Genomic DNA, 22,787 nt, shown 5'->3' with positions numbered 1-22,787 from the left:
AATGGGCTGACAGGAACTTCATGACGTTCAACAAGGAGAAGTGTGAAGTCCTGCACCTGGGGAAGAACAATGCCATGCACCAGTACAGGCTGGCATTTGACCAAGTGTAAAGCACCTTTGCAGAGAAGGACCTAGGGGTCCTGGTGGACACTAAGTTGAACGGAGCCAGCAATGTGACTTTGCTGCAAAGATCAACAACATTTTGGGCTGCATTAGGAGGAGTGTTGCCAGCAGGTTGAGGGAGGTGATCCTTTCTCGGCACTAGTGAGGCCACAACTGGAGTACTGTGTCCAGTTCTGTGCACGTTATGTTACAACACAGACACGGACGTACTGAAGAGAGTCCAGCAAAGGGCTGTGAAGTTGGTGAAGGGACTGGAGCATCTTGCATATGAAGAAAGGCTGTGAGAGCTGGAGTTGCTCTGCCTGGAGAAGAGAACATTCATGGGGATCTTAGCGGTGTCTATAAATACTTGAAGGGAAAGTTTAAAGAAGATGGAGACAGGCTCTTTTCAGTGGTGGCCAGTGACAGGTCAAGAGGTAGTGAGCACACACTGAAACACAGGAGGTTCCCTCTGCACATCAGGAAACACTTTTTCAGTGTGAGGATGACAGCACTGGCACAGGTTGCCCGAGAGGTTATGGAGTCTCTGTTCTTGGGGATATTCAGAAGCTGTCTGGACATGGTCATGGACAACTGGCTTTAGGTGGTCCTGCTTGAGCCAGGGGTGTTGGATAAAATGACCTCCAGGGAACCCTTCCAACCTCAACCATTCTGTGAGCTTTGTCTGCAAGTGGGATAGGGAAAGAAAAAATCTACTACTTCCTTTTTGTTTAATACTAAATTAATATTTTCATCACAAGTTCAGGAGGTAAAGCTAACATCTGTTTCCAGAAGATCAAGAAAAAAAATGGGTGCTTTCAGTAGCCTTGTATTTTTTTTTACAAAACTAGAGGCTTTGAATGCAAATCCTTTAGGGAGAAAAGAGTTCTTTGTAACATATTCTTCTAAAAGCTTCTGCAAAAGTATTACTGGCAGAATACAAAGAGGTATTCTTGTATGATAATACAGAAAAAATGCTTGGCATTACTTGAAAAGAATTATTATTTAAACATATGTCTAAAAACCTGGCATTGAAGTCTCAAGATAGTTCTGTAAAGTTCCAAGAAAATTAAAAAAAAAAAAAAATCTGTTTCTCTGCACGAATACATAAGTGAACCCTGTCTGCTCTTTCTCTGTCTCTTTACTATAGCAAAAAGAGAATCAGAAGTTGCAAAGTTGCATTCTGTATTTTAAAAATTCTTTCTCAATATTGTTGTGGCTTTTCCCGGCATGGCAGCCTTCAATTACAGGTTGCTGTGGCCATAACAGTTGAAATAAACAAATCTCCTTGGAAAGGAATATACACTTTAAAAATCTAGTCAATTAATATTTTGGTATTTTTAACACAAGGGATACCAAAACCAGCTTTTGCTATCTGTTGCTGCTTTATTATCTAGTCAGAAGATAATTTGACATTTTTAATATCTTCAGTCTTGAAAAGTGAATATTTCAGGTCTTTATTTTTGCAATGTTTTGTGTTGCTCAGAAGCAGCCATAAATCCTCAGTGTCATTATTCAAAAATATCAACATTTATGTCACTTTCTATGTATACAGATTCTAAAAATTCAGAAAAGAACAACTAAAATCTAAACTGAAATCAACAACTTTGAGAAACAAATTACTTTATTTCTATAACAGTAGGTCGTTGTTCAGTGTACAGTTCTTGGTAAGGTAAAAAATTAATTGTAAATGTTGGTTAAAACTGAACTTCATAAGTCAGTCTGTTTTGCAGTTTTAGTTCAGACACATTGTTTTGGTAGTTACTTACTTTGACAGTGCAGAAGTTGTTTTACTGTTATTTTGTCAAATCATTTTACAGTTTATCATTCACTTGTAAATAAAATTGTAAACACTGTACAGTTGTTGTTGTAACTGATAAATAATTTTGTCCAATACAAGGTAACATTCTCCGCCCCCCCATGATCTTCATATCTCTTGTGCAAAAGAAGCTCCATGATCATGACACCTGTAGGCAGTGAAGGTAGTTGTTGAGTTCAAAATAATTTGATAGGATATTTATCTACCCTTTGGCTCAGCACTGTATTGCTGCTTTTTTCAAAGGCCACTTGGCCAAGACAGTCTGATTCCACAAAACATTACTCTGATTTACAAGCTCCCATTTGTACTGCTCTGTTTGGTCTTAATTTTTTAGTGCCTAATTGAAGCCAGTCTAATGGGGCAGATTTCACAGGAAGGCTGCACTCACATTTCTTTTTCAAATACTCATCATTGCTCATCTTTATCTCTCAGATATGTGGTAGTTGTAGAACAAAAGTGTTTTGTTCCATAAATTATTTTATTTTAACAGACTTAAGTCAATTAGATGTTTAAGGAAGGCTGTCCACATTCAGGTGCTTTATTGATCTTCCAAGTACTTTGGAGGTTTTGGCTGTCCTGTTATGTTTCTTATACCCTAGTCTACTGCTACTTACTATTGGTTTTATGTTAGTGCAAGTTAAAAAAAGAGGATAAATCAATGAAACCATGATTTAGGTTACAACAGCATTCTGAACAGCCTATTTACTTTGAGGCTGAAAACCACTTGACTTAATCACAGCCTTAATTAAGAAAAAGCCAATTAATACACATCATTACTTCTAAAAATGTGTTATTCTTTTCTCCTAGAGGGCAAACCAGAGAAATTTTCAATTGGTCTTTTGGAGCTTCCTTTTCGAGTTGGAGTACCTTTTAATATTCCTTTGGAATTGCAGGATGAATTTGGTCATGCAACACAGTTGAGAACTGACATTAAACCAGTTCTTGAAGCTAGGTAATTCAGCCATCTCTTTTTTTTTTTTTTTTTTTTTTTTTTTTTTTTTTTTAATGTATTTTTGTCCTTTCTTCATGTGACATTAATATAGTAATTCTTTGGGGTTTGAGTGATACACTGGACACTTTTCACATAAATTAAGTGGCATTTTTGCTTTTATTTCTTTAAGAATATCTGAAAGTATCTTGTATATTAAAACACTGTGTTTATTTTAAAATTGATTCTGTTCTGTTTTCTATGTATTTTTCTAGTGGATTGACATTGCAGTATGAAGAAGTAACTGCGGAAGCAAAGTGCATCATTAAGGGTGTCACTGCTAAAGGCAGTATAAATAGCTGCCAGGGCAAGGTAGGATAATGAATTTAAGCTTGAAGTAACATACTCAAAAAGAAAGAAACTAAAAAAAAAACCCAACAAAAAAAAACCCAAACTCAAAATGCAGAGCAAATAGTTTTTGTGTAAAATGGATTGTCACATTCTGTTATCTAAGTTTGGTCTACACTAATGAATATAAGTATTTCTTGGGATATTTTCAAACAGTCTCTTACAGCTCTACCTGGAGGAATTTATCTTTCCTACAGCTGCACTCTGTTAGCTGATGGGACTGGAGCTAGAGGGGCTGATCAGCACATGGATGTGTGGAAGAGTGTACCCAGCATGCTAAGTCAGCTGTCTTAGTTTAAACTGGTGCTGAAATTGGTTGAAGACAAATAACATGGCTAACTGGGGAGGTCCTATTGGACTGGAAGGTGGAAAATGTGACACCCATCTACAAGAAAGGCAGAAAGGATGATCCAGGAAGCTATAGACCTGTCAGTCTGACCTTGGTGCCAGGGAAGGTCATGGAGCAGGTCATCAAGTCATATAGTAGAAAACCAGGGGATCAGGCCTAGTCAGCATGGGTTTATGAAAGGCAGATCCTGCCTAACAAACATGACAAATCCTTCTACAACAGGGCAACCTGCTTATTGGATGAGAGAAAGGGTGTGGATGTTGTCTACCTTGACTTTAGCAAGACCTTTGACAGCTTTTCCCACAGCATTCTCCTGGTGAAACTGGCTGATCGTGGTGTGGATGGGCACACGCTTTGCTGGGTAAAAAACTGTCTGGATGGCCGGGCCCAGAGAGTTGTGGGGAACGGAATTAAATCCAGTTGGCGGCCGGTCACGAGAGGTGACCCCCAGGTCTCGGTTTTGGGGCCCCTCCTGTTTAACATCTTTATTGATGATCTAGAGGAGGGGATTGAGGGCATCCTCAGTCAGTTTGCAGATGACACCAAGTTGGGTGGGAGTGTTGATCTGCTCGAGGGCAGGGAGGCTCTGCAGAGAGACCTGGACAGGCTGGAGCCATGGGCTGAGGCCAACTGGAGGAGTTTCCATAAGGCCAAATGCCAGGGGCTGCCCTTGGGCCACAACAACCCCCAGCAGCGCTACAGGCTTGGGGAGGAGTGGCTGGAGAACTGCCAGTCAGAGAGGGACCTGGGGGTGTTGATTGACAGCCGGCTGAACAGGAGCCAGCAGTGTGCCCAGGAGGCCAAGAAGGCCAATGGCATCCTGGCTTGTGTCAGCAGTAGCGTGGCCAGCAGGGACAGGGAAGGGATCTGACCCCTGTACTTGGCACTGGTGAGGCCGCCCCTCGATTCCTGTGTTCAGTTTTGGGCCCCTCACTACAAAAAGGACATTGAATGACTCGAGCGTGTCCAGAGAAGGGCAACGAAGCTGGTGCAGGGTCTGGAGCACAGGTCGTACGGGGAGCAGCTGAGGGAACTGGGGGTGTTTAGTCTGGAGAAGAGGAGGCTGAGGGGAGACCTCATCGCCCTCTACAGCTACCTGAGAGGAGGTTGCGGAGAGCTGGGGATGAGCCTCTTTAACCAAGTAACAAGCGATAGGACAAGAGGGAATGGCCTCAAGTCATGCCAGGGGAGGTTTTGTCTAGATATTAGGAAACATTTCTTTACAGAATGGGTTGTTGGGCATTGGAATGGGCTGCCCAGGGAGGTGGTGGAGTCCCCATCCCTGGTGGTGTTTAAGAGTCGGGTCAACATAGTGCTTAGGGATCTGGTGTAGTTGGGAACTGTCAGTGTTAGGTTAATGGTTGGACTGGATGATCTTCAAGGTCTTTCCAACCTAGACGATTCTTTAAAAAAAAAAAAAAAAAAAAAAAATCGTTGTGACTTTCACACTGAAATAGTGTAGGGAGCACTGAAATCTTTCATACTTCTAGTTGAGATGATGAGTGGTAATAGTTAATATGAGTGGTAACTACTTGAACTTCTCTAGACATTTTCAAAATGCTGGTTTCACTTCTGTAGTAAATACATGTCATCTACATCCAACCTGTTACTGATGGATTCTCAGCACCTAGTCGTTGCTAATTTACTGTAAAAACAAAAACATGTTACACACTAAAAAGTTTTCTTTCAAGAAACAGATCTTAATGGTTTTCATAAATACAGATTTGAAGATCTGAACTAGGAACTGAGGTGGCTAAAGATATCTCATTGTACTGTTTATATCATTGCTTAGAAGAAAGCAAATTAATGTTGCTGGTGGAAAGGTGTGTAGAGAGAAGAGGGAGCATATACCTGCGTGTTGAAAACTGGAGGGTGTCGAATGTAATAGATTTTGTGAGTAAAGCTCAGAATTTCAGGTGAAGGGCAAGAATATTGACAAAAGATAGAGGTGGATTATGGGAAATAAGTTGTATGTGGCAAGACCTAAATTTGGTGAGGGGCAAGACCAAGAGTGATTGAAGGAACTTGCAGTACAGAGATAATATCATAGCATAATGATGGAAAAGAAGGGCTGTTATTTTCTCACGTTGCTTAATTGCAAAAAATGTTGGAGGCAATACAGGAACTGGCACTTAAAGTAGCAGCTCTAATTTATATGTAAAAGGACTGTTTAAGATGGGAATGAAAAATAATGCAAAAAGCAGGATGGTGGGTCAACAGACTAAAAAACAACAGATAATTTTAAAATGTAAATACAGTGTAATTTTCAGTGCTTAATTTAAAATGAGCGGAGAAGAACATAAGAAATTTTCAGCACCTTGGAAGTTTATTTTGAAATGGTTGCAGAACAGCTAAGATATCTCAGAGAAACAGCTAGTAATAGGATTCTAGAAAGAATTTAGAAGGAGAAAGTGAATGAGAGAACAAAAAGGAAGAAATGGAGAGCATGGAAAAAGTTAAAGTGAAGTTTTTGAGGAAAGGAGTAAGGAGAAAAATGTCAGAGGAATAATCATGCTAAATGTAGAAGAAAAATTTGATTGAGGTAGGAAGTATAAATTATCTGAGTTGTCAATGAAGGAAGCACTGATAAGGGGAAAGCAGACTTCATTTATGTATGTAGTCATTGATTTAATTCCACCCAAACTAGGCAAAACAGAGAAGTATGTTTTTATTGTGGGTGGAATCAAAGAGAAAATTTTAAGACAAGAATGTAAGCAATAGCATCATGACTTCTCTGTTACAGGATTTAGGAAGGGAGTTTAAAAAAGGAAAATAATTTTTTTTTTTTTTTGTCGTTTTAAAGTACTGGAGTATACATAGCGTCAGACTTGAAAGCAAAAGGAAAGTAGGTAAAGGGGTCATGAAGGATAAGGGAAAAGAACTTCCCTAGAGGGCACAGATGTTGAAAGATTAAAAGGAATGAAGTGAAAGATGTAAACCGATTAATTAGAAGCACAAAATAGTGCAGTATTAAGAAGAGGGTATTAACTTAAAATTAGTATTGCAGAAAAGGGTTTGAAACTAAAAGAAGGGGAGGAGGAGTGTCTAGTGCATGAATACAAAGCTTGATTGGATGAACTACTGAGGAATTCAACTTACTAACAGCAGCTATCAGCTATACTGGTTTCCTATGGTTTTATTTCCTATGTTATTTTTCCCTTCTTTCTTCCTGCTTGTTCCCCACCCCACCCCCCGAGTCCTCCAAAATGGAATGTTAATATATTTTGCCTTCCCCTTTTCCTGTGGTTCACCATTTTGTTTAATGGGGCTCCAGCTGATAGGTGCTGCTTGCCTTGCAGGCAGACCAGTATGGCTGGCTAGTCAGAGCTGGAGAGTTTTCATGCACATGTCTGGCCAGCCATGTGTTTCATGTGGAGCTCACATGTTTGATGTGGCTGCATTTGTGATGCACCTGCCCAGGCCTCATTGTGCTTTCTGCTTCTTTTGCCCAACAAACCAAAAGAATTGCCTGATTGTTTTCATACAATCTACAAGGTGTTAATATTGCCCATACCCTCTCAGACATGGGAAGGGCATAAGTCAGGATTATGAAACTAAACATTTCCGGAGGCAGCATTTCTGAACATGTAAAAATGTCAGTTCATTAATTGCAACTAAATATTCTCAGATAGAAATATATAAAATAGGAAATGCACGTATCTGCAGTGCAACTAGTTTTTTAAAGTTGGAGCTTTTAAAATTATTGATTAAACTGCTTCATTCTCTGATTTTAATACGAAAATCAGTTGTAGTAATGCAGCAGTTGGGGTTTTTTTATGGCCTTACTTTATGGCCTTACTAAGCAATGAGATGGACAGTAATTGTGGTGTCTTGCTTCAGGCAATTAGCTAAGAAACAATGAACACAACTTGCAGACCCTTTCTTTAAAACTACTTTTTTTGTACTGATACATATTTTTTTCCCCACTAAAACAGTTTCTAAGCAGGAAACCACAGGATATGATAGCTGCTTTTAATCATTTCAGAACCATGTAGTTTAATGTGCACATGCTGGATTGAATGTCTCTGGGAGTAACAACACAAAAAAACCCAGATTTTATTTAGTACAGTGAAAAAAATCTTGGTTTATGTAGCAGTGCAAGAAAATTTGGACAGACTTCTGAAATTTACATATATATGAATTGACGTGACAATGTTGAGATAATTTATGATCTGGCTTTGCTTAAGGTTAATATTTAAAATATTCTTTTCTTTAGAACTTTAATCTGAAGGTTACCCTTCCTGGTTTGAAAGAAGACACACAAATCTTTAAAATAAGATTGCAGCCTGGTAAGTATCCTTAAAATGTTTAGCAAATTTCTGTGGAATTTTATTCAGAATTAATTAAATGCTTCTTATCCCAAGAAGGTATAATATTTAGTGAGGCATAAAAAAGGGATATTCTAGCTCATCCAGGTGATGACTGAAACTAAATGAAGCTAAAGGCATGCCATTCTGGGCAGGAGTAACATCAGACTCACAGTTTTTTCTATTCTAGGAGCTGGAATTTGTCTGCTTACTTGAGAGTGATTTTTCACTTCTTTTAAAAATTATATTAAATATTTTTCTAATGTAGCACAACTGATTGAATGAATGAATTTCTCTGTTTTCTTCAGCATTAAGCTCTTTAACCTGTACTAATCTTCATTAACCTGTTCTCCCTGTAGAAAATATCTTGTGAGTGAATAAGTACTTGTTCAGTTTCTTACCCCAGCAAAGGAGGGATGCTTTGGTAGTTGCGATTGTGTCTGAAATTTTTAGTGTTATGTGTTGATTTTACCGTAAAGCAAGAGAGGAATATAGAAGTGTGTATCTCCACTGCCCTTACCACATTTTTATGTTTTGTGGATGTCTTGTACAAGGGAATTCTCAGTATCAATACCTGTTATCCCTTGTTACCTGGATTTTTCTGGATTTGGGAGATAAGGTATAGTTTGAAGCCTAATTTTTGGCTTCCCAGATTATCAAACTTTAGTCTTTCTCATCTCGTTTCGCAGAGAAACTGTGTACTTCAAGCTTTGTTAGACCAATGATGCACAGTTTATTCCATTATTCTTTATCTTTTGAGGAGTTAAGGCTTCGTGTAGAAAATGGAGTGAAATGGTCTGATGATACAGATTGAATTGTGTATTGCTTATTTACCTTGGACTGAAGGCAACTTCATCCTTCATTAGAATCTTTTGCTTTTGGCAGTGTAAAGATGCTTCACTGCCTCTTCTCATTGGGCTTATTCTTGGCTTTTAAAGCTGTTTTTTGAAGAAGGAGTGAATAAAAGCTATTTCAGTCTTTATGTTCTTCAACCAGTGAGTTTGAAATGGAAGCTTTAATGAATGATGCATAAAGGATGTTTCTGAAAAATGGCCGCCTTTGTTCCTTCAGAACTTGTCTTTTAATAATAATCTATTCTCTTTTTAAAATTGATAAAATAGTTACAAGTTCCAGGGAGTAAACTTACTTGAATAGCTTCACTTTACTATCCAAGTAACGCTAACAAAATTTTCTTTTGCTTTTCTTTGCATGCAAATTGTAGCTGTGGTGGCTTTGGTAATTAAACTGCTGCACATCATGATTGATCAGATATGTCAACATTAATATCTTTGGCTTTAACATGTCAGGAGAAAGCTCCAAGTTTCATTTTGATGAATGTGTATCTGTATTCATCAAAATGTATGTATGAGCATAAACCAATACAGTTGAATTGTGAAATGGTTTGTTACCACAAATGTCTTGGTAGCTTGGCTTTAAAAACACTTGGAGATAGCAAAAAATGAAATCCAGTGTCTCACAAGTTATCTAAAATAGAACCAGTGTTCTGCAATTGTGCATTTTTACAGGTCCTCCTCATCAGTTGAAAGTAAAACCGGATTCTGACATCCTAAAGATTGAAAATGGTACAGCTTTCCCCTTTCAGGTTGAAGTTCTGGATGAATCAGGAAATATAACAGCACAGCCAAAGTTGATAGTTCATTGTAAGGTAAATGCATTTCATTATGTGTTATAAGGATTTTCCTACTTGCTTCCTAAAGGGCTGGGAAGAGAGCCTATTTTGGCATCTGGATGGAATTTATTATCTTTAATAATGCTTTTTGAAGTTTCTGTAGCTTGTGTTGTGTTTAAACTCAGCTAGCAGCCAAACACCACACAGCTGCTTGCTCTCCCTCCCTCACCCAGGTGATGGGGGGAAAATGGGAGGGGTAAAGGGAGACTCGTATGTTGAGGTAAAAACAATTTAATAATTGAATTAAAATAAAACAGTAACAGTAACAGAAAGTACAAATGGGTCATGCACAATGCAATTGCTCACCACCCGCTGACTGATACCCAGCCGCTCATGGCATGTGATCCCAAAGAAAACCAGGATTCCAGAAGCGAGGGAGAACCCCCATCCTTCCTGGCCAACCCTCCTTTAAGATACTGAGCATGACATTACATGATATGGAATATTTCATTGGCTAGTTTGGGTCCTGTGCTCTGGCTGTGCTCCCTCACAGCTTCTTGTACACCTGAGCAAAGGCAGGACACGGGGAGTTGGAAAGTGTTTTATCTCTTCATCTCTTAGCAGCAACTGAAGATATCAGTGTATTATTAACATTCTTCTTTGACCAAATTCCATAGTGAATCCAAAACACAGCACTATTCTAGCTACTAAGAACGAAAATTAAGTATCCCAGCTGAAAGCAGGACAGCTTGGTAGCCGTAACTTAGACTCTCTTGCCTCATCTATTATGAGTCATTCAGTAAATTTCGGAGTCAGAGGAACCTGGCCTTAGAAATGGAAGAGAAAATTATGTGAGGATGTATAGCTACAATTTTAAGGTATTTGAGATCCTGTTTGCCATATACAATGCTAAAATTTGCTCAGGAAAAAAATCTTCATGCATCTTACTTTTGATTTTTTTAAAAGATGACAATGCAAGTCTGGTGCCTAAAAATAATATTAGACAAGACTATTATCATAAGAATTTGTCTAAGTTCAGCAGAGAATGCGGGCATTACTGTGGCTTTTAGAAGTAAAAAAAATTTGTCCTTTTGGACCTTTTTTTTATTTTAAACTCGAGAAAGTGACTTTTCTAATTCTAGTGAAATCAGTCCAGTAAGAACAATATATTTTTCCCACTGCAAAATAATCTGCATTCCATTTACACTTTACATGCATACATTTTTTTCCTGTAGATGGTGTCTGCAGTAGTATGATGACATGTTGAACTCGAGATTTAAATTCTGTTTAATGTATCATTTTTAGAAAATTAATGAAAAAAGAGATTTATTTAACAACTTAATTGAATGTATTGCCATAATGGCAAAAGAGACTAGTATTTATGTGTTAATACAAAACAGTTGAATGGATACTAAATTTTACTTCCATAACTTCTTTCTCCCACACATCTCTTATCACCTGCAAAAAAATTACATATGCTGATCTTTCAGTCTTCTGGAAAACTGAAATCTATCAGATTTATGAATTTGAATTTGTGCAAATAATCATTTCTGGATTAATTCTAGTAGTTCTGTAAAACAAACCTGAAGTTTAATTTTGCATTTTAAATAGTTTTTAGGTGCTTCAAACCTTCCTGTGTATTCTGTGGACTGCAGTAATGCAGGAACAAACATTTTAACTGGTCCAGTTATACATGTTCAGAATATCAAGAAAGACCAGATACTGAAAGCAAGGATTGAAATACTTGTAAGTATTGATTGGGATGTTTGGATGAAGAAAAGTTTAAAAACAGCTTATTATACTGTCTTGCTAGTGTACTGAAGTCTTTTATGAATAAACTTAACCCCCAAAAGTTGCAGTTTTAGTTACCATAAGCCTGATATTCAGATGGCTGCCTGATTCTCTCTGGGAAATTATAAAAAGGCAAATAATTTTTTCAATTTTTTCTTCACCTCTTTATTTCTAAAATCCCTGAAGTGTTTCAGAAATATGCGTTATTTCTGAGATTTTTCTTCCCTTTTTTACTCTATAGATTCTTCTGACAAATTGCCTTAATTACATAAACACTTAGAGCCTGAAAAGTTATGGCAACATGTTCCCCAAAACTTCAGTGAAGAAAGATACATTTTTTCAACGGTTAAAAATCAGTAGCTTTTTGTAGCATTTCAGTCTTAAGTCTCTTGAAGTTCAAAATTTTAAATGCTGTTGAACATCCTACTTCTCTGGTAGTCAGGAGAGCTACACTGCTGGAGAAAATAAGACTGGTGGTGTTTTACCCTGAAGATGTGTAAAGAAATACTAATATGGCAAGATGATCCTTTATGAAAGGATACTTATGAGTAGTCTTAAGAAGTATTTTGAAAATTCTGTAACATAGTACTTTTGGAATAGAAAACATTTTCTAAATAGCTGGCATCAGTTCTAGTATCTGTTAAAAGTTGTAAGCATTCAGGCATATCCTTTTGATTTGCTTTTGACAAGGCACACATGGTAATCCAGATTAGTACCATAGGCTATTATGGACTTATATTTAGGAATATATGTGTATTTAATATCTTTTTTTTTTTTTCCCCATGCATAGAGTTGTAAAGATGTGCCACCAGTGGAAAAGATTATTAAACTTCTTCCTAGCAGTCATGTTGCAAGACTACAGGTTTTAAGTGTGGATGGACAAAAAGCGATTCAAATTAAACATCAGGATGAAATCAATTGGGTTGCTGGCGATATCATGCACAACCTTATATTTCAGATGTATGATGAAGGAGAAAGGGAGATACATGTAACTCCAGCTGTGGCAGAAAAAATCAAGGCAAGTACTTCTGAGTGAACAGCAGCAGAATGTGGAGGAGAGATACAATACTATTTATCTAAAATCCATCGACATCAGTCTAGGAAATAATATACCTCAAGACTGTGTTATTAAACATGGGAACTTCACTCTCTGCTTAATAAATTTTTAAAAATCATTTTGTTAAAATTAATGAGATTAAGACATTTAATGAAATGTTAAGTAATGCTTCAGTGTAGTGTTATGAAATGCATTTTAGTAATTTCTGGTGCTTCTCCTAAACACAATCAAATAATTCTGACATAGTTATGATTCTTCAGATCTGGGCTTTTCCAAACATTTAGGAACCTTGAATAGGAATATTCCTTCATGAATATTTGCTTGCCTATTTTATCCTGCTGTCTGTGTACATATGTGGAGCCTAATACAAAGGTAGAGCTTCACCAAATATGTGACATGTTTTTGGGTGAGATTTTTCAGAATCAAATCTTTACTAAGTCAAGATAAGTGAGAGAATGTATGTTTTGCTTTGTTTGGGGTTTTTTTTTTTGAGTGATTTTCGGTATTTGGGAAGATAGCACTGGTTACTGTTGGGAAATGCATAGACTTTCCATTGAAAGCTTCTATTGCCTGTATGTTACTTCAGCATATTTAGAATGACCACAGATGTAATATGCAGCTAGTCGTCAATAATTTAGATCTTGATTAATTTAAGAAATTTTAATTTTAGGTTAACTGGACACCTAGAATTAACAGAGAACAGTTGATTCAGGGATTATTGCCTGATGTAAAAGTACCAACATCAGTAAAAGATATACGTTACTGTCTAATTACTTATCTTGATGACCATGTGTCTTTGGAGAGTGCATTCACAGTCAGGTTTGTTCTTTTGAAATACTTTTTTATGAATTATGTTGTTGACAAAGAATTGTAGATTGGTTCTACAGAAGCTGAAATAATCAAAGCAGTTGATAAATTAATGGTGTAATGTAGGGTTGGGGAGGAGGTTATGCAAATCGTTTACAGATAAGAACATTACCTTTGTGAAAGACTCCATCACAATCTATATACAGTCCTGTAATCAGATTTGTATGTATACATACACTGAAGAAGATTATTGCTATCTTTGAAAACTTTCAGTAAACATTAGCTTATAGAATAACTAGTTTTACTGAAGAGTCAGGTCACTGGTTACCAAAAAGAAATATCACTATGAAGTTAATTGTTAGCCTTAGAGAAGTTATTACTCTGAAGCTAAAGACAGTATTTATCTAGCCAAGTGCTGGATACCTGCATCTGGTATCTCAGTCAAAAGTGACAGACTGTAAATAAAACTTTAGAATTTCCTGTTTATCAGCAGTCTCAAATCAATTCAGTACTATTCTATCACAGTTGTCATTAAAAATTAACCAGGGGTCATTCTAATGGGACTTTTAAAGTTCTCAACGTAATTTTTAGCTTAGAACACACAAAAGGAGTTAAAAGCATTGTGTTGGATAACTCCTAGACCTTAAATAACTTACAGATTTTAGGTAATTCATAAAGATTTGAGGAACCAGCACATAACATATGTTAACCGTCATCAAGTAACCAGAAGGAAAGTGAGACTGTTTAATAGCACCTCAGAAAGTATTTTTAAGAACCTAGTGTTAGGCATAGTTAAGTCTGATGACTTCCACTTTATCATTGCAAAAAAAGGAAATGGAAATCTGATTTTTCTATTGTTTAAGTTTTTCTCCATAATTTTTGTAATGTGCTCTGGTTTTGTTTTGCTTTTAAGAAGAAACTGTATCACTAAAAATTTTAAGATATGTTAGTTGTAATCAGGTCCTTGAGTCAGGAAGTATTTTCATACCAAGGGAGACTAATACCTTTATGTACATATCAGGATATTAGAATTGGTTTTATAGTAATAGATATATTTTAGTATGTAGACAGTTGTATGTTACTTTGATTTAGAGGTGTTGGGGATGGGTTATTTCAAGATTTAAGATACTCCCAAACTTGTTTTCTGCTTTGTCTGGCTAATGATCTGATCTATGGCAAAATACTGGTAGGCAAGTTATTACAGATAAGATAAAATCCCATAACACTGTTGTGGTTTGTTATGTAAGTCGTGACTGATAAGCTTCCCCTCATAAGGTTGAAGTAAAAGCTGCTATGTAAGTTGTGTGCGCACCAGGCTTGATCCTGTAAATATGTGCAAGGATAAATTTTTTTTTTTTTTTTAAATCCAACCAGAAATAACTGCTCTATGCTTTATCATGCCTGCTATTATAATTGATTACCTTCATGATTATAAGTCTATTTTCTTTTCATATGCCGACTTAGACCACTTCCTGATGAACCCAAACACATTAAATGTAAATTAAAAGGACCAAACACACTGCAGGTGGGTGAAGAACTACAAAGTGAAATTGGTGAGTATTTGCATATTCTTCAATTTTTTTAAAAGATACATTTCTTTTTTCTTTGCAATTTATTAACCTATTATGTATACAGATGCCATAAAGAATGAATTCTCTTCAACTATTTTAATATAAAAAACAGGTTTACATCCTCATTCATGAAAGGATGATCAGACTTCTCTAATTGCCATTTTACAATTCTGGATTTTGCTCTCCAGTAAAATTCACCTCTTTGTACATTGGGACACTCATCACGCTGAGTTCAAATTGTTCGTAAATTTTTGTTTAGTTCATGTGTTCTGAAATCTTACAGGGCATAACAGCATTCAGACTATTTCACAGGCACAAACTTAAAAGTGAAACATTTTAAGATTAACCTAAGAGTAAGGCATGTTGGAGATCAGTCTTCTCATTCTCCTTTGGTTTCTGTATGCAGTTGCTACATGGGGTAGTAAGAAATAAAAAATTCTTGCGTTATTTTGGGACATTAAAAATTGCGTGTGAGAGAGGAAAAGCACATAGGACAAATTGACAGGTTGAAAAACAGCTTTCAATTTTAAGATTTTTTTTTCTTTTAACTTCATACCAATAAATAATCTTTTTATTCAGAAAAAGTGAGAAGCACAAATACGTCATATGACTATACAGATACTTTCTTTATTTTAATAACCTTTTGATACCCACAAGATAGGGAGATCTTATCAATGTATAGAGATGTGAAGGAAGTGTGCAAAGAGGACAGAGCCAGGCTCTTTTCAGTGATGCCCAGCGACAGGACCAGAAGCAGTGCACACAACCTGAAACACAAGAGGTTCCCTCTGAACAGCAGGGAACATTGTTTCCCTGTGAGGGTGACCCAGCACTGGCACAGGTTGCCCAGAAAGGTTGTGAACTCTCCATCCTTGGAGATACTCAAAAGCCATCTGGACACATTCCTGGGCAGCTGACTCTGGGTGGCCTTCCCTGAACAGGGAGATTGGAGCAGGGGACCTCCAAAGGTCCCTTCCAACTTCAGCCACACCGTGATTCGGTGATACTCGTAAATATTCTTATATTGTATGTTGTATAATGTTTCATTAAAGCAGCTGCTGAGGTAATCATCTTAATAATCATTTTAATCATCATCATTTTTTTTAACAGATGTAATGATTACAGATCAGTATGGAAATCAGGTTCAGACAGTGACATCTGCCTGTGTAAATTCCCTAGGAGTTTCTGGGCCTGGACTTGATAAATCAAATTTGAAAATAACTTGGCAGGTATTTATAAGATGTCATATAGTTTATTTCTCTATGGCCTTTGTGTGGTAATTGTCTTAATTCTGTCACACAGAATTGAACCAAAACTGTAGAAAGCTAGTCAAATTAAACACTAGTTGGTAAGCTGTGAAAAGATAGAGACTTAAAGCATTAAATTCATATGATCCTATTCTAAGGAATACAGCAGCATCTGTTAAAAACCTTATCACTGCTGCAGCTATACAATATGGGGGCCAGTTCACTTCATGCTTGAGTCAGGTTTGCTTTGTTTCCAGTCCATTGTTCACTTCTTTTTAGTGTTTTGTTCTGTGTTTGTTTATGAAAGTACAGTTGATTTTATGATCTTTTGAAGAACTTTGTAGAAGGGACTAATGATATTGTCTGCCCTAGTTTAATTTAAAATGCATTCTATACCTTTTAAAATATATTGGATATAACTAAGTTGTACATAACATACACTGAAAATCAGGTTCTCTAGAAATGCTTGAGTTTGATAGCTTCTTATACAAGGAGTCCATTTAAATTTAACAAAAGTAATAGAAGTTGTGGTTTAATTTTTAGTCCACTGTCTCACAGTAAAAAGGCAGGCATAAATATTAAAATACTGTATTGAAAATAATGAATAAATGATACTTCCCCTTATCTGTTCTTGTTAAAATCCTCTTTTTATTTCTCAATAGGAAAGTACTCTAACAATGAGAGTAAAAGGTATTCGGTTTAAGCCTTGTTTACTTGGTAGCAAAGAACTGTGCTTTGCTTGGCGTGAATTTTCTGACTTCCTCAGAGTAAACTTAACTGCGGGATCTCCTGCTAAATTGCAGTTTGTGGACTGGCCAGAGTTAGAAAGGGTAAGTTGAACAGTTTTGGTTTGAAAAAAAAAAAACAGTGGGGTCACTAGTCAGAAGGTCTTTATTTTGGAGCACAGGATGCAAAGCTGAAAACCCTGATTTCTTAATATTGATACTTTTAAAAATTGTCAGAATGACAGCTTAGACACGTTTTTTATTCTATGCAGGACAGCATAACACAAGCAAAATTAAGTATGTATTTTCAATGTCTAATGATACAGATGTGTTTTAAATGGGACTGTAGATGTGAATTGTTTTTCATACAATAGCTAACTACATTAGTTTTTCAAAAGTGAACTTGTTTTGGAATAATCTGAGTCATATGAATGTTTACAACACTGTACTCCTTGATATCTCTTGAACTGTCTATTGTATCCCGTTTGCTCTTCAACGGATTATGTATTTTTCTTTTCTTTGGTGCAGCAATTTTATTGTGGATTAGATCCTAACAACCATCTTCCACTGCTGTTTGCCAAAGATACCATCCTTAATGACTCATCTCTCCTTTATCTGTTATTGGGGGGCTTTTTGTTTTTATGTTCAGGATGTAGGAAGGCAGTCCCAAATTTATTTAAGTTTGCAAGTGTTTACGGTCAGAAAGTGGGGGAGGATGTACAGTACTTGTATCAAATGAAAAGGATGGATATTTTTGGTACTATCCATTTATTTGGTGGCTTTTTTTAAATCATTTTTCAATGTTTACTTTGGCTGTTCAAATGACACAACCGGTGAAAGAAAATGGGGTCTCTGAGTGGAGAACAGGCATATTGGGAAAATGGAGAAGGAAGTTATTGAAGAAAAAAGTGAAACAAAAGGTTCAGGGAGTATCACTACAATTTTTACTCTCTAGAAGGCTGTCAAGGTGTATCAGAATATAAAAGTTCTAGGTCATTTGCCCTTTCTGGCAAGGAAACTCTTTGATAAGCCTGTTCAGAAGCATGTCCCTCCTTTTAGTCACATCAACACAAGTAACCCATGTGATTCAATCCAAGTGGTGTATTTGATAATTACAAGACATTGTAAATAAGAAAAGTCTAGAAATATCTCCTGGAGTTTTACAATTCTGTCATGGTCTAGCTGTTATGGGAGACAAATAGTATGGAAAAGGTGGACAATATTACTCTGGGGACTCCTGACCTACCGTGGAAGTGTGATATACCTAGAACAGAATAGTATAATGCATTTGTTTCTCTTCCAGCCTGTTGCAGTGATTAATGGTAGAGAACTGCAGAAGCCCCTTATTGTTCAGCTGTGTGATCAGTGGGGAAATCCATCTCCTGAACCTAATGTCAAAATCAGCCTTACAAAGAGTAACAACTTAAAGGTAAGCATAGGTCTTATGTGAACTTTAACACAAATTTTTGATGTCATGTCTACATTATCTTCTTAATTTTAAGACATTTTTGGAAACATGAATAAAATATTGTAAGGGCACAAAAGAATAATTAATCTCATATAATAGTGGTGTTAATGAGTAATGTAAAAAGTTCCCAGGACAGATTGCTCAGCTCCCTTTCATTATAACAATCACAAATATAACAAAATTCCCATAATATATTGTCCCAAGTGTAATCAGTATATATTCTGGATCTTCTACTGAACATTTTTCCAAATTCTGCATGCCTACTACTCCACCCGATTCCCCACCTTTATCTGAGGTGTTTTACTGAATAATAAGAATAATAATGATGATGATCAGGATGACTATATGGTCCAAACAGGCAACCAGATCACATTTACCTGGTGGTTCTTTGATGTATGTATGACTTATGGTCTGTTCGTAAGGTTAGTCAGCAGGTTTGCTCCCTATTTGATTATCCCCATGAAAAGCATTGGCAGTGTAAACCAAATTAAAACAACGAGGATGCAAATCTAGCCCAAATTTAAGTGGTTACTGTCCTTTCCATGAGTGAAGTATAGTCTTCATATGTCCTTTCCATGAGTTTCACATGGTTTGCACATTGGTCTATAGGAAGAAAGGAGTTTGACATAATACCCCATCCGTTAAAATTTTTGTGAAACATTCCTAACTATCAGTACAGCGACTGTTATACTGAACGTGTACATTATCAGTGCAGGATCTATTCATCCACCTCTGGACATAACATTTTTTTCATGCAGGGCTGGTTTTGTTATCTTTTTGTTCATGCTTGCCATGCATTTGTGTCCCTCGGTTCTCTCAGAACGCACAGCAGCCAAGAACTTTATTTTGCTCGCCCCTCAAGAACTGCCACAGCCTGAACTTTCTCCCAGTTTAGCTATGCTACTGTTACTTATTTTCACTAGGGTTTTTTTATATCTTGAACATTTCTCTTCTGAATCTCCTGCCATAGAAGCCTGCCTCACAGTTTGAGGTTTTTTTTTCTTTGCCCCAGCTACTGCCTTTGTGATGACAGCTGCAGCTTTTGGGGGCTTCCAATTAAGTTCTTGAGAGAGCATACAACCTTGACAGTAACACTGTGGTTGTGCCACCTGATCAAAGAGATGTGGTGGTATGCCGTGTCTTTTCAGATACTATGCCTTCTTCCAGAGAGGAACAGCAGCATGTTTTAGAAACTCTGCATGCTCTTTATCCAAGTGCTATGTGTCCAGGAGAAAGCCAAGGTGGATCATTGTTATAATGTGTTTATTACAGTGTGCGCTGGTGGAGCTTAACACTGCTGTCATTTCTAAGAGTTACTTTCACAAGTTAGCAGAGCAACCAACTGCATATTGGCTGAACATAAATCAGATCAGTATTCATGAGTATTTTGGGGAACCTCTTTAGAGAACTGTCTTGCCTTGGCATTTCAAATAGGTTGTATGCACAGTCTCCCAAAGGAAATTATGATCTTCTCAGAACTGAAATTCTCAGATAAACTCTCTGTCTATATTTCACATCCTACCCTCTAAGTCTCCTAAACCTGATATTCTGCGGTTGCAGCATGCATTTCCTGTACTCCATTATCTTACAGGTCCAAAACTAAATGAGCATGGCTGAACAGAAACACTCTAAACTTTTACATGCAGCTCAGTAGTGGAAATGCACTGGTTCCTGTAAAAACTTTTCATTCTGTGATGTACAGTAGTTGCAAATACAGACTTACTTTGTTGAATTGAATATACTCTTCCAAAGACTTTATTAAATGTCTGGCAATTTTCTTAGTATATCTTTACAATGCTGCCTTCCATTTGAACCATTAAGCACACGTTTTTCTGCCATTGCTTTTCTCTAGTGATGTGGTAGGATAAATTCATGCTCCCATAGCTGATTCATTATGAATGAACTTTCACAACTTTTTTTCCCTGAAGTAGTTTCATTCTTTTAACTTACTGACATTTGGGGAAAAACGTAATTTTAAGTGGACAGTAGACACTTAGTCTTCTGAAATTTGTGCTGAAATAGCAAAGGGAAAGTATTTTAATACCATACACTACAAGCATTTGCACCCCATTGTTGTGATAAATCATCAGTGAAAAAGTTGATTTCCCTAGTTAGAGAGGAATTTATTACAGAAGAACTCAGAATGTATCCATGACTTCCATTGCTCTCCTCCAAACTTGTAAGTCAACTATTTGAAGTTTTTTGATACATTGACAAGATATTTCATAGGTAAGTCTAAGGCAGCATGCAGACAAATTTGCAGAAGAAATAGCTTCTGCATACTCTAAGAGTGCATTAGTACTTAAAGATTCACACCTGTTTCTATGAGAGGATAAGCATTCTCCATCTGCTACACTGTAGTCCATAGTTTCAGAAAGTTGTGGTTGATAAAGAAAGTGAAGTGATAGCTTCTCTGCCATTTAATGTGTAAATGCAAGTATGACTTAACAGTAGTGCCAGTCATAAGATTTCACTTTCAGTGCTGGGGAGTTAAAGTGCACAAAGACAGGGTGCATATAGAAAACAGGCCTTTAAGAACACTGGTGAGTTAAAGGGGAGTTATTTTCTAACAACAGGGTTCAGTGAGAATTAATTGTCAGTAGTAGAATTTCCATTGGCTTCAAAGGACTTAGAATCAGACCTAATTAATGTGCTCAGTCAGTGAGAGATGTATTAGGCATTTATGTGGTTATCCTAAAACAACACTGACAAGTTACTAACATTCGATTAAATGCCATTTCTTAGGCTGCAGAGGTTAGTTGTTGTTTGTCATTAAGTTTTAATAAATAAGGTACTGTACTTCATCATTTGTCATGACACTTTTCTCTTGGTTGTCTAGCAGTCTTACGTTTCTGCCAGTGGGACTAGAATGGGGGAAGGAGAAGAGAGACACAGATATTATAGTTGGTTTTACTCCAGTGGTACCATACTTTAATTTTTGCTACCCAGGAATCTCTGTTCAGACTGGAGAAAGACTGTAAAGGAGAATAAATAGTTTGTAGAATGTTTTAGAATCTGAAAACATACTCAGATTAACTTGTGCTATGGATGACATGATAGTCAGTAGCAGTTAAAGAAACAACAGTATTAATATGTTCAAAAAATAGCCTAGTTCAGATAAAGTGATTGTCTTCAAAAACTGGCAGAGATAATTCTGAAACCTTAATATTATATTCATAACCATGTATCTTTCCCTAATTTAGCATGCAAAAATACAAAGCTGTTGCTCAAATGGAAAGACAGTATGCAAGCAAATGAGATATATATTTTATTCTAAGACTTGATACTCCTTCTGTGTCACTGAAAGAATAAAAAAATTTTTTTTTGACAGATTGTTCCTTCAAACCAGCTACATAAAACAGATGAAAATGGTAGGGCTAACCTGGGAATTATTAGTATTCATGCACCTAGGTAAGTAGTGAAAACTATATGGGGAAAAAAATGAATTCTGAAATGTCGCTTGCTAGATGTATTTAAACTGCGCATTTCATAAAGTACCTACCAAGAATTAATCTAGAGCAAAGGTCAAACATTTATTATTTATATGCCTGTGGAAGACCAGATAGTGAGCTTTTAGAAATTAAGTGCTTAACTAAATAAAACTCAATACCTGCTTCTTTTGGGAAGCTGCTGCTCTAATTTTCTGAGTCCTGTTTTTTCTGGTCATGGTAAAACACGGATTATAATGGTTCACCTGTACATGGTGCACATGGTGTCATATACCACTTAAAATATTTGAAATGTACAGCCTTTGGTGATCAGATCCAGACACTGTGCTTTCAAAGTAGGACACATTTTAGGAATGTTGAAACCCCACTTCCTCTGGGTGCTAGCCATTGTTTTAAAGGACTAGGTAGTGTCCAAAAGAATTTAAAATATATTTATTTATTCTTATTTGCAGTAGAATTAATGAAGTCTCATTTCTTGCAGATATGTGTCCTGTGGCTTCTGCTTCATGTCAGTCACCCTGGCTCCTCTTACACTCCCATGTCCCATCTGATTTTTCAAATTCATTATTTCTATATCCTACTCAGGTTCACAGTTCTGCTGCCCACTCTCTGTATCCCTGAGCTTTTCTTGCAAGACTAAGTTGGCTTTAGGTAGCTTAGAAGCTAGCCATAAGTGCTTGATCTTAAACTTCTGAAATATTTCATTGCAGTTAATATTTCTGCATTCATATCTGCAGGATTTGACCCATAATACTACTTTATATTTGGAAGAAAATTATTTTAAATGCTATTGATAGCGCTCAGCCTATTTACAATGCCTGTATCTTGACAGAAGGATAATGAGTATTAGTTATCAATGTATTATTGGAGACTAGAAACAGGTGTGCTGGACAGGTGCTTCACAGGTGCAAAACATCATACTATTTCGAGCATAATCAAAACTGGTTGGGGAGAACAGCCTTTATGCAGTTAAATACCATATTCCCTAAGTTTTTAATACAGTAAAGAAAATTACTTATTCTACAGCAATGAAGTCATTATATACTTGCAGTGCGCTTTGCTAGATGTGAGTTGTACGCAGATTCGCTCTTTGGAAACTGTCAAAGCAGAATACTCCTCAGACAGCATT

General features: G+C 36.7%; 1 protein-coding gene across 1 annotated transcript in view; it reads left to right on the top strand.

Annotated features, from left to right (window-relative positions):
- The window catches only part of SMCHD1 (structural maintenance of chromosomes flexible hinge domain containing 1), a 78,839-nt gene that overhangs the window by 32,121 nt on the left and 23,931 nt on the right, over positions 1 to 22,787 (top strand). Inside the window, exons 20-31 of the mRNA XM_026841440.1 lie at positions 2,729 to 2,873; positions 3,125 to 3,221; positions 7,823 to 7,895; positions 9,440 to 9,579; positions 11,155 to 11,289; positions 12,125 to 12,352; positions 13,062 to 13,210; positions 14,663 to 14,751; positions 15,880 to 15,998; positions 16,679 to 16,846; positions 18,045 to 18,170; positions 21,541 to 21,620. Of these exons, the coding sequence (XP_026697241.1) occupies positions 2,729 to 2,873; positions 3,125 to 3,221; positions 7,823 to 7,895; positions 9,440 to 9,579; positions 11,155 to 11,289; positions 12,125 to 12,352; positions 13,062 to 13,210; positions 14,663 to 14,751; positions 15,880 to 15,998; positions 16,679 to 16,846; positions 18,045 to 18,170; positions 21,541 to 21,620 (1,549 nt within the window). The remainder of the gene's footprint in view (positions 1 to 2,728; positions 2,874 to 3,124; positions 3,222 to 7,822; positions 7,896 to 9,439; positions 9,580 to 11,154; positions 11,290 to 12,124; positions 12,353 to 13,061; positions 13,211 to 14,662; positions 14,752 to 15,879; positions 15,999 to 16,678; positions 16,847 to 18,044; positions 18,171 to 21,540; positions 21,621 to 22,787) is intronic.

Source organism: Athene cunicularia, assembly GCF_003259725.1.
Source record: "Athene cunicularia isolate RWA chromosome 2 unlocalized genomic scaffold, athCun1 chr2_part1, whole genome shotgun sequence".
In the NCBI taxonomy this organism is placed as follows: domain Eukaryota; kingdom Metazoa; phylum Chordata; class Aves; order Strigiformes; family Strigidae; genus Athene; species Athene cunicularia.
Note: the sequence above shows the minus strand (reverse complement) of the source record. Positions and strands in the feature narration are given on the sequence as shown.